Here is a 12258-nt window from a genome sequence, read left to right as displayed (position 1 = left end):
GAAACAGGGTGATGCCAACAGACAAAGGCAGTTGAGTATCACAGACAGGCAGCTGCAATATGGGCGCATAGAAAACGGGCGCTCAGTGCTGAGCACCCACTTTAACGCGCCTAGCCACCTCTCCTGGATGCACGAGCCAATATTTAAATGAGGGTCGCGCTAAAATCGAGCTGCTAGGGAAAATTGTGCATCCCTGGTGCCTCCTTGGCTTTGGGCGCCCAGAAGAGGTGGCTGTCAGTGCGGGTTAGGAAAATGGACGCTCAATTCACGCGTCCGTTATCTCCCGCTACTGGCACAATATATACGCACAAGATACATGGTCTGGACTGTCTATCTTGTCCGTGTATATTGGGTACCCGGAATGGGTTGTTTTTTTTTCAAGACTTTTTTTTTTTTTACCTGGATCTGCTTTTTGTGGTTCCTTCTACTTAGTATCCCGATGATACTAAGAGGAGGAATCACAGAAAGCAGGATTTTTTGTTTTTTCCCAATGAGTCTTTCAGTGTGGCAGACCTTTATGCCAGCCCTGGACTGGCACAAAATTTGCCGCATTGCCATGGGCGCATTGGCCGCGAGGGAAATTTTTTGAATTGCAGGGATTAGCAAATAGCCTCATCTACATGTACTTTACATGTGATGAGCGCTATTAGCTTCATGGTGGTTTGGACATGCGTTTTGGGCGCACTAATCCCCGAATTGCATCAGGGGTTATGGACACACGTCGAAAACGCGCGCTTGTAAAGCCGTGCGCTCAGTTGAGCGCACTGTATTGCATCGGCCTGAGAGTCGGCAGAATTTGTGCTGGAGGCAGCCTGCTTTGGAGGGGCCTTCTTATCTTCCCTGGGAACAAGCTGACCCGGTTGCTGCAAGCTCCATGTCAGTGTGCTGGTGAGTGAGGGGAATGCACCAGCAAATGGCAACATGGTATAGCCAGATTCTGCGGGGATTGTGACCTGTCCAGAAGCTGGACTAATACCCACCCCTATTTTTCCCCTATTCGGCCATGTAAGGGTGAGCAATTTGGAGAAGCTGGATGTTTTAATGATGGAGGAAATGTGGAAAGCAATAGCCATTAAAGAGAAATCTATAACTTTATATTTGATGGCTTGATTAGTGTTTCCTCAACTTTACAAACTAAAGTCTCAGTGCAAGAGAATACTTTGAAAAATGGGAAAAGTGGAAACCTTGGAACAGCAGTCACCATGTTACAAGACCCCTGACTTTGATTAAAGACAATTTGGCTGTAAATGCCAAGCTTAGAAACCTTAGACAATATCTTAATTTAAGTTTTCTTAATTTTCTCATAACTCCTAATATAACACCCGCAGATATTTTTAAGATGTATATTCGGAGATATGAAAGGTTCTAACTGACAAGTTCTCATGAAGGAGATACGGATAGTTTAAGCCTTACTGGAGTACTAGAGAGATCCATTGAGGGAGTGGTTAGATCAGTTTTGTTAATCATCTTTTGTTTGGAGCCAAATTAAGAATGGATAGAGATTCTGTTTTCATTATAAAAAGGTTTAGTTTTTGGGACCAAAAACTGCACATTTTTCCTGACATATAACTATACAAAGAAAGCATAAGCTTTGTTTTTGCAGATGCACCAGAAGTGTTAAGTACCGGCGCTGAAGTTTTTCTTAGATTCTCCTGTAAATGTCTAGTAAAATTTGAGAATAATAAGTACAGCTTTTTGGCCTGAAGCAATTAAGGTTGTTTCTTTTAGTTAAAGTTACATCTGCAGTGACTAGCAAAGGTAATTTGCCTTCTTATAAGTGATCTAATAGTGATAATATTGTTAATCTATAGCTTTGGGCATATATAGCCAAATATATATATAGTCCTCAATGTTATTTTGGGTTATATAGTTGGGATATGAATTCTGTCTTTTTTCTTAATTTTTTTTCTCTCTGCCTCTTTTATATTACATTGGGATTTGTTTTCCAAATTTCCTATTCAATGGATATTGAATTTGCATTGTAAAATATTAATAAATAAAATGAACACAAATAATGTGAGATAGTTGAACCACTAGATGATCATGGGGTAAAATGGGTGCTCAGGGAGCAGTGGGTCAAAGCAGAAAAAATAAGTGTTTCTTTGCTTCAGTCTTTATGGATGAGGATGTTATGGAGATGCCTACATTGGTAGTGATCTTTCATGGTGATGATTCAGAGGAACTGAGGCAAATAACTGTGAAAATGGAAGATGTAATAGAGTAACTTGACAAACTAAAGATTAGCAAATCACCAGGCCTGGATGGTATTCATCCCAAAGTTCTGAAAGAACCTGAAATTACAAGAAATTATATAAAACTGTAAACCTGTTGCTAGCAATCTGCTACCTATCATTAAAATCATCTACTGTACCTGAAGACTGGAAATGACCAATGTAACACCAATTTTCAAAAAAGGCTCCACAGTTAATCTGGGAAACTATAGACCAGTGAGCCTGATGTAAGTGCTGGGTAAAAAAGTAGAAACTATTCTAAAAAATAGAATTATTGGTTATATGGATAGACATGATATAAGAGGAAGAGCAAACACTGATTCAAGCAATGGGACGTCTTGCCTTACTATTCTATTAGAATTTTTTAAAGATATAAACATGTAGATAAGGGGAAGCAGGTCGATATAATATATCTAGATTTTCAGAAGGCATTTCATAAAGTCCCTCATAAGGCATTCCTCAGGAAATTAGAAAGTCATGGGATAGGAGGTGATGCCCCACTGTGGGTTGGCAAGTGGTTAAAAGATAAGAAGCAAAGAGTTGAATCAAATGGTTAGTTTTCCCAGTGGAGCAATGTGAATAGAGGACTGTCCAAGGGATCTGTACTGGAAACAGTGCTGTTTAACATTTGCATAAATGACCTGGGAAAGGGAAATACAAGTGAACTGGAAAGATTTACTGATGACACAACATTATTCAAAATTGTTAAAATAAAAGCAGACTGTGAGAAACTGCAGAAGGACCTTGACAGTTTGTAAAACTAGGCATCTAAATGGCAGATGAAATTTAATTTGGACAAATGCAAAGTGATGTGCAGATAGAAAAATAATCCTAACTATAGGTACGCAATGCTAGGGTCCAGATAAGGAATCACCACCCAGAAAAAGTGGTCTTGGAATCATTGTGGACAGTACGTTGAAATCCACAGTTCTGAATGTAGCATCAATCAAAAAACAAATAAAATGTTAGCATTATTTGAAAAGGAATGGAGAATAAAACAGAGAATATCATATTACCTCTTTATCGATTCATGGTGCAACTACACCTTGAGTACTATGTGCAGTTCTGGTTTGTTCATCTCAAAAAAGGTATAGTAGAATGACAAAAAGGTACAGAGAAGGGCAACAAAAATTATAAAGGAGATGGAACAACTCCCTTAAAGGCTAAACAGGTTAGGGCTCTTCAGCTTGGAAAAGTGATGAGTAATAGAGGAATATGTACGAGGTTATTAAAATTATGAGCTGGGTGGAACAGGTAAATAGGGAATGGTTATTTACCCTTTCAAATAGTACTAGGAATAGGGTACACTCCATTAAACTAGCAGGTAGCACATTTAAAACAAATTGGAAAAGGCATATTTTTGCTCAGTGCTCAATCAAGCCATGGAATATTTTATCAGAGGATGTGGTCAAGGCATTTATCATAGCTGAGTTTAATAGGTGTTTGGACAAGTTGCTAGAGGAAAAGTCTATGAACAATTAATAGCCAGCTAGATTTGGGAAAGCCACCCTTTATCCCTGGGAGTGAGCAACAAGAAATGGATCCACTCTTTGGGATCTGGACACTGTCTGAGACAGGATACTGTGGCTGATGGACCTTTGGTCTGACCCAACGTGGCACATCTTATGTTGCTGTGTAGTATGGCGACTCAAGCCATCACTTAAACAAGTTAGCCAAAAAAAAATAGAGGGCCTCTTTTATGTTCTGATTCAGAAACCTTTATGGCTGCCTTTATTTCTTGGAGCATTAGTTGGATTTTAGAAATCTAATAAAATACAATGATGTTAATTTTTGTGGCTGTCAACTGTGCAGTAAACAGAGCTGCTTGCACATTTGTTTGGAATTTAAATGGCATCCTACTCTTATGGAAGTGCATAAACTAATGTGTAGGAATCTACAGTAAATTGCCGTAATCAGCCTTCTTATTCTCTTAGCTGCTTGGAGAATGAGGCATCTTAAGTCCTTCAGTAATGTAAGAAAAAAAAGCATATAATAAATAATCCATCCTGCTCACATCATATCCATTTGTGGTGCTCATATTTTTAAAAGATGTCGTTTTGTTTTCTAGACAAGGATACGTGCGATTACGGCTGGCACAAATTTCAAGGGCAGTGCTACAAATACTTTGCCCACCGGCGAACATGGGATGCAGCTGAGAGAGAGTGCCGTGTGCAGGGAGCTCACCTGACCAGCATTCTGTCGCATGAAGAGCAAGTCTTTGTGAACCGTACGTGCTGTCTGCATGCCTGCGGCACAATGTGCCTTTATCCTTTGAACATAGCTAGTATAGCATGGCACTAGGGCTCAATATTTACACATAGGCATATACAGTATATCACTACTAGAGATGTGCATTTGTTTTTTCCGAATTGGAAAATTTCAACGAAATTGTCCAATTCGGCATGTTTCGGGGACCCCGAAAAATGATCGGGAGTTAGCGTGCACTAACAAAAAAATAACAAAATCTAACAAGGGAGTTAGCGCGCACTAACTCAAAACGATTTTTCGCGAAAAAAAAACCCCGAACCGCAAAATAATGACATTTTCAGTGGCGGCCGAAAAACGAAGAACGACACGAACACAAAAAACGATTCACATCTCTAATCACTGCTAGATTAAATGAACCATTCAAGGTAGAACCATAGTGTCACCTAAAAAATGATCACCTAAGTTAAATGACCCTTATAATTCAGAAAAGGATAATTTGGGGGATATTCATACATTCCTATGAGCACCTTCATATAATCATCGGTCACCCTAACTTTGTTCTTGTCCAATACTTATGGCATGGATCCACATTTTGAAGGAATCTTCCTCAGGGGTTACTTTCTTCTATTAGGGTCTCCAATAGCGGCAACCTATAATGGCAAAAAGTAACCCCTAAGAGCTCTGTATACTACAGGTTTGCAATTACTGTCTTAGGGCCTCATTTTCCAAGCACTTTACCGCATGCGATAAATTCGCAAATCGCGTTAACAGCTGTTAACGTGAATGCAAATTAGTCATTTGGTAGTCAGGGGGCGGAGCATATGTAAAACGGGAACCTGTGTATCGTGAAACGGCCGCTAACTACAACTCCAACCTCGCGTTATGGACTGCGTTACGGGCCTGAAAAGGATTACCGCCATCCACGATAGTCCCAGACAGCCTGTTGCAGGCTCCGGGGGGGGGGGGGGGGGGGGGGGGGGAGAGAGAGAGAGAGAGAGAGAGAGAGAGAGAGAGAGAGAGAGAGAGAGAGAGAGAGAGAGAGAGAGAGAGAGAGAGAGAGAGAGAGAGAGAGAGAGAGAGAGAGAGAGACTTACTATAGTGCCTCTGCCCTACATAGGTATTTTAACCCCTATGGGAGGGCCACCTACTAACTCGGGGTGGGGATTAGGTATGAGCGTCGGGGGTTGGGGGCCACTTTCGCATTCCACATGAGACCTACGGACTGAACAGTGGTCTCTAGTGCAGATTTGCTGGCCGTCGGAGTGAGGACGCTCACTCCAAGCGGAGATTTGGCCAACATTCTCTCCACCTAGCATGTTGTTGCCCAGGTAGAGTGTCCATCAAGCTAGGTAGAGAGAACGTTGCCCCAAACCACTTCTTGGATGTGAGCGTCCTCACTCCGACGGCCAGCAAATCTGCACTAGAGACCACTGTTCTGTCCGTAGGTCTCATGTGGAATGCGAAAGTGGCCCCCAACCCCCGACGCTCATACCTAATCCCCACCCCGAGTTAGTAGGTGGCCCTCCGATAGGGGTTAAAATACCTATGTAGGGCATAGGCACTATAGTAAGTCTCTCTCTCTCTCTCTCTCTCTCTCTCTCTCTCTCTCTCTCTCTCTCTCTCTCTCTCTCTCTCTCTCTCTCTCTCTCTCTCTCTCTCTCTCTCTCTCTCTCTCTCTCTCTCTCTCCCTCCCTGCAACAGGCTGTCTGGGACTATGCACTGTGATAAAAGACTGAAAGAATCATTGTGCACTGGGGAAACATTGCGTGCAGCGCTAATGTTTTCGTGAATGGCGAAAACATCGCCACACGTGATTTTTCCCCACTGCACGAAAGAAGCCTCATTTGCATTGGTAACGCCCCCTAATGCGTTATTGGAAAATAAGGCCCTTACTGTCTTACTGTGTAAGAGTAGAAAAATTCAGATTTTTAAAGACAAAAATGTGTTTTAGAATAGTTTTAAACTGCAAAAGACCTATTTCCATCATGGAATACATTTAAAATTGGTTTGAATCTGCAGATGCATGAATAACTGGACGACCCAGTTGGCAAATTGGAGGTTCATGTGCCAGTGGTTCATGCTATGTGGTCTGATACTTCTTCCTGGACTGGGCCTTAAAGGTGTTTTCAATAGAATGAAATGAGGAGAAACCTTTGCTAAAAAAAATATATCAGAGTGAAAGTGGGATTACTAAGGGAAAAATAATTGTTGATTTCTGTAAATTCCATCTTCCCTCCACAGCTACTTGGGAAACTTTTCCAGTCCAATTGTTCTTGCAGTAAATTCAGAGTCCAAAATTAATAGTAAAGGAAGGATAAGGAGAGTAGGAGACATATGTAATGCAATATTTACGATGAAAGGGTTGAGAATTCATTTTTATAAATTTCCTTCTCTGCCAAGAAAAGAGACGGCAAAATAAAACTGAGCAGCTAAATATTCCTTTACGTTTTGAGAACACATAGCCTAAGAATAAGAAGCATGATTCATTCTTTAAAAAAAATCTCTGCTTTCTTTAATTAAATTCTCTCCCTTTTATGGCAAAGTTAAACAGCCCGTCTTGTTTGGCTATCCATTAGGTTTAGGGCATGATTACCAGTGGATTGGCCTCAACGACAAAATGTTTGAGCATGACTTCCGCTGGACAGATGGCAGCACACTGGTAAGCATTTTTTTTTTCCTTTTCTTAAAAAGGAAGTTCGGTCTATTGAGGGCATATTTAAAGTGAAGATTTTGAAAGTAAAAAAAGTTTCAAGAAACCCCCCCCACCGTTTGCCAATATTTCTGCAGAAACTCAAAGAAGCCAGACAGCATAACATGATACAGTAATTGCCACAAGAAAGGAGCTGTCTTGCCTGCAGCGTGGCATTCAGACTGTATTAAATACTTGTGTTCTTATGCAGGGTTGTTATCCAAGGCACTTTATAAAATAAACATTTATCCTTATTACCTAATTACCCCTGGTGTTTGTCTCATGGGCCCTGGAGGTATAAAACCTTGTCAAGATCTGAACATGTGAATACCAAGTCTACACAGATGTTTTAGAGTGATGCCTCTGCCAGACCATCCCACCTGTTTGAGCTTATCTTGTCCCTGTTTTTTTTTGTTTTTTTTTACACATCAAAACAGAAAACAAATGGAAAGAGGAAAGAGAAAATAGCCCATTTCCCTGCCCTTTGACTAAAAAAAATAACTCAGCCAGCCTTCTCCTCCAGGGCACAGTGCAGTTTCACACAAGCCCAAGTATCCAGTCTTTATTTAACCTAGAGATGGCGAGTGATTTACGGGGCAGTTACAATAATTTCCTTGGATCTGGACTGCAGAAACCGACTGCCAGCGCTGCTCTCTTTTCTTAGTTCTAAGCCCCTTTAAAGTAGGAAAAGTTTGGTCAGGGAGCATTCACATCAAAGCTGTGATCTTTTCTCCTCCTCCTCTCATGTGTTGCTCTTTTTGAAAGGAATTAAAGGTGCAGCTGTCTTGATAAATTGCCACTAAGCGTGCATGGCTGCAGTTTACAAGTCTGTGGCACATTGTGGGGATGTGCATTTATAGCATTTCCAACAATTAAAAAGCCATGATAGAAATGAAGGTGAGTAGTGTAAAAAAAAAAAAAAAGAAAGTCAACTTATATATCAGAGTTTCCGATTTTGGTATGCTATAACTGGGATTGCGTAGGGCAAGAATAAATCAGTTGTAAAGCACAACATTTTGTTAGTTTTCTTCCTTTAGCTGTCATTCAGGTTTTATGTCAGAAGAAATCCAGTTTCTGTTTTTCTCAACTGGAATTTTGTTGACTTTGGAAACCTTTCAGTGTGTGAATTATATTTTTATGATTATTTTGTATTTTAGCAAGGGTAGAAATCCTGTAAGTTGGCTATTTACCACTGTTGTGAATTTAAATGATCTTTTTATGAAAGCACGATACCACAGTATCAATGATTGCAAAGGAAGATACATTCATTGTTTGATTTTCTTTCATTTTGCTTTAAAAATGGTTTAATCCTTGAAAATTCCTCTCCCAGAAACAAAATCTCTCCCAGTGCAACTAAGTTAAGTTAGAAAAATCATGAAACAGGTTTGTAGTATGGTCAGCATAAGTCTGTCATGAGGTTTATAACCAATTCTTTATCAGCTTTTGTATAAAAAGAGATTATTCATAATAATAATAATAATAATAATGTTATGTATTTCCTGCTACTCTCTTCTTAAAAGGATTGTTAATCTGTAGAAAAAACAAATTCATAGCCAGTTGGGACATAGATGGGCAATTTTCAAAGCCATTGACCTGGGATAATTGGCCTGATTGCAAATTTCCCTCATCTATTCAGCTAAAAGTATGAGAGGTCTTCCCACGCGTGTGTACTTTTCTCCATGTTAAAAAGTGGGTGTTCCCTGGGGTGCATTCAGTTCAGAAGACGTTCTATTGTTGGATGTGCAGGTACTACGTTACCTCCTCCCACCCCCGCAATGGGGTATACACACAAGTAGCAGGTGCAAAGTACCTTTCAGGACATGTACTCTCTAATTTTCAGAGAGAAACTAGTAAGCGATCAGTAAGTTCAGGACTGAGCTGTACGGCCCCTGAGTTTTAAGTACCCTGCCCCACTGAATGGCTAAGTTTTAACCGGGAAAATAATTACCCTGTTAAAACAGCCAGAATAGAAAACAGGCAGGGTGGAGACGTTTCAGGGGGCACGGCTTAAATTTACTTGCTTGTGCTGATATTCAGTGCTAGGCATGTAAAATTATCCGGCTAACTCCAGTTAGAAAAATAGCATGTCTAAAGTTAGCCGTGTAACTGAGAAAAACACTAGTGTGCGGAACGGGTGCCGATCCTCTCCCCCACCTCCAACACCTTGCCTAATCCCCCATTTTAAAGAAAGGTATTGGCCAAATTCCCAACCCTCTCCCACTGAAGCCCCCAAAATGGCCTTCTAGGCTGAATACTAAGTTCACAGACAGAGCTGACAATTCCAGCACGTTTTTATGAATTCATTCACTTTGCTGCAGCTGAAAAGACCTATGATGGATTCCTTCGCTGTCAGCTGTTAGTGAAGGGATTAGTCCCTTTCAGAACTGAGTAACATTAACTGGCTAAAGTTAGCCAGATAACTTTATCTGGGTAGTTTTAGCTGAATATAGTACCTGGTTAATTCCTGCTGAATATCCCAACCAAAGTTAGCTGCTTAACTTTATCCAGCTAAATTCAAGCTTAGCACACAACTTAATATTGACCTCTGAAAATTAGCTACAAAGTCCATGCATATTTTGCATATGTGTGTTCCATTGAAAATCCCCCCTCCCCCCCGAAGGCAGATTTTATGCCACTGTAAGAGGGGCACTAGTAACTTGGCATGGTTTGGGGGGCAGTTTTACATGCACAGTCAGAGGTATGAACAGAACAGTTGACATCAGTGAAGATTTTCTGTCATTTGAAGTGATGAAAGGTACAAGAAGAGTAGATTTGTACAATGTTCTCTCTACCTAGCTTGATGCACTCTCTTAACTAGCTGCAGTCAAGCTAGTTAGAGAGTAAATTGTACTAATAAACTCCTCTTTTATCTTTCATCAGCACAGTTGCCATCAGTGAAGAGTTTATGTGATTTGGCGTGTTCGTACCCCTGACTGTGCGTGTAAAACTGTCCCCCAAAACCTACCCCACCCCCAAACCTCACCCCGAGTTACTAGTGCCCCCTCTTACAGTGGTAAAAATAGTAATTATGTGTGAATTTCTCTCTCTCTCTCCCCTCCCCCAAACCACCATTTGTGATAAAACCCTTTTTGGCAGTAACGTGCATGTGGTGGATAACGTGTGGTGCAATAAATATATCGTGCGTGGCAGAAAATACCTTTGGGATGCGGTATCAGGAAAATTAGCCTAACCACACCTCCTTTTTTTTATCACAGGTGCTATTTCCACAATATTTATAGCAATTTGATAAATCTAGGTCTAAGTTGTAACTCGAAGGCCGTCAGGCAGTGGAGATTTTCAAATGCTGCCACTTGTCTGGCTAAGTTTAGACTTAGCTAATAAATGGTGCTAATATCAGCCTCAGATAACATTCCCCAGGTTTCAGCATGATGCAGTAACCTTCCTCTTCTTTATCTATCAATCTAATAATGCTGATATATTTGTAGATTTCACTTTATTAGTTAAAATCTCATTATGCCTTTATAAAATCTAATTTTTCTTGGATTACAGCCCTAGACATAGGAGACAACTTTTGAAAATGATTGAGGGGGCTGAACTAAACACAAATTACAGCACCACCAGCAAAAAAAGAAAAAAGAGTAGGTCATGTGTGTGACTGACCAGCCTGTATGTAAATGTTCAGAGAGGCGCAGGTAATGTAGTTTGGGAAGAGTCAAGTCGCCAAATCAAAAGCTAGGGAAGCACTCAGTCCCACCTGCCATTCTTCTCCCCAACCCCAGCTCATTCCCACCAGCTTCCTTCCTGCTCCATTCCCCTCCCCAACAGCCCATCCACACCACTGTCTCGTCCTCCACCCCCACCTATCACCACCATTCTCCCTTAATCTCACCTTTTCTCTCATCTCCTAATCTCCTCTCCTCGATTTTTCCTCCTCCTTTCCTTACTCTTTCTGCACTATTAATTCTCCTCCTGCACGGGCAGAATTTTATAATCTGAGAGAGGAGGTTCTTCCAGCTTCACTCCTTACATCCCCTAGGCCTGCTCTGCTCTCCATTTCCCACTGACCTGTCCTTCTCTGTTCCTCTCCCAGTTCTTCTTCCCATCCCTCCACTACCCAGAAGGTTTCTACTCACCCTTCCTCACCCCTCCTTAGACAGCTGCCTTCATTTGCAGGCTTGGTTCACCCATCCCTTCACTAATTCCCATTCCTCATCAGCATGTTAGGCTTCCTGATAACTGATGTCTCCTGTGGGATGTAAAGGGGAAGTTTTATTTATTTTTGTAAGAAGGGGAACAAAGTTCACCTCAGTTCAGTCTCTGACTTCTGCCTCTCTCATGGGCCGATACAGTAAAAAATGCAGGAGAGCGGTCGAGTGCCCGCTCTCCCAGCACGCGCACAGGACACTCTCCTGTGCGCGCGATACAGTAAAAAAATGTATTTAAATTAGGCCCGGCAGTAAAAAGAGGCGCTAGGGATACTAGCGCGTCCCTAGCGCCTCTTTTTGGACAGGAGTGGCGGCTGTCAATGGGTTTGACAGCCGACGCTCAATTTTGCCGGTGTCGGTTCTTGAGCCCGCTGACAGCAAAATTGAGCGTCCGGTTTTCGGCCTGACAGCCGCCGGCCCTTTTTTAATTTTTTCTTCTTTTTTTTTTTACCCTTCGGGGCCTCCGACTTAATATCGCTATGATATTAAGTTGGAGGGTGCACAGAAAAGTAGTTTTTACTGCTTTTCTGTGCATTTTCACGGTGCTGGCAGAAACTAGCGCCTACGTTTGGGTAGGCGCTAATTTTTTAGAGTAAAATGTGCGGCTTGGCTGCACATTTTACTTACTGTATCCCGCACGCATACCTTATAGGGCCATCAACATGCATTTGCATGTTGAGGGCGCTATTAGGTGCCGCAGGTTGGACGTGCATTTTCCTCCCCTTACTGAATAAGGGGTAAGGGAAAACACGCGTCCAAGAGCAGGCTAACAGTGCGCTCCGTTGGAGCTCACTGTACTGTATCGGCCTGTTAGTACTGGAGCTGCCAATGTTTAAGAGAGAGATTTTGAGTCTATGATGTTTGCATGCCACCATAACCTCCTTCCTCTTCCCTATCTTTTCAGTAAAATACCTTATTTGCCCTGGTACTGCAGAATTGGAAGCAAAGGACAGATAGATACCAC

The 12258-nt window shown here is 41.5% G+C and overlaps 1 protein-coding gene across 1 annotated transcript in view; it reads left to right on the top strand.

The window, feature by feature from the left end:
* VCAN (versican) overlaps positions 1-12258 on the top strand; it is a 298710-nt gene that overhangs the window by 235405 nt on the left and 51047 nt on the right. The window contains exons 12-13 of the mRNA XM_029573809.1: positions 4300-4458; positions 7016-7098. Of these exons, the coding sequence (XP_029429669.1) occupies positions 4300-4458; positions 7016-7098 (242 nt within the window). The remainder of the gene's footprint in view (positions 1-4299; positions 4459-7015; positions 7099-12258) is intronic.

This window comes from Rhinatrema bivittatum, chromosome 1 (genome assembly GCF_901001135.1).
Source record: "Rhinatrema bivittatum chromosome 1, aRhiBiv1.1, whole genome shotgun sequence".
Classification (NCBI taxonomy): domain Eukaryota; kingdom Metazoa; phylum Chordata; class Amphibia; order Gymnophiona; family Rhinatrematidae; genus Rhinatrema; species Rhinatrema bivittatum.
Note: the sequence above shows the minus strand (reverse complement) of the source record. Positions and strands in the feature narration are given on the sequence as shown.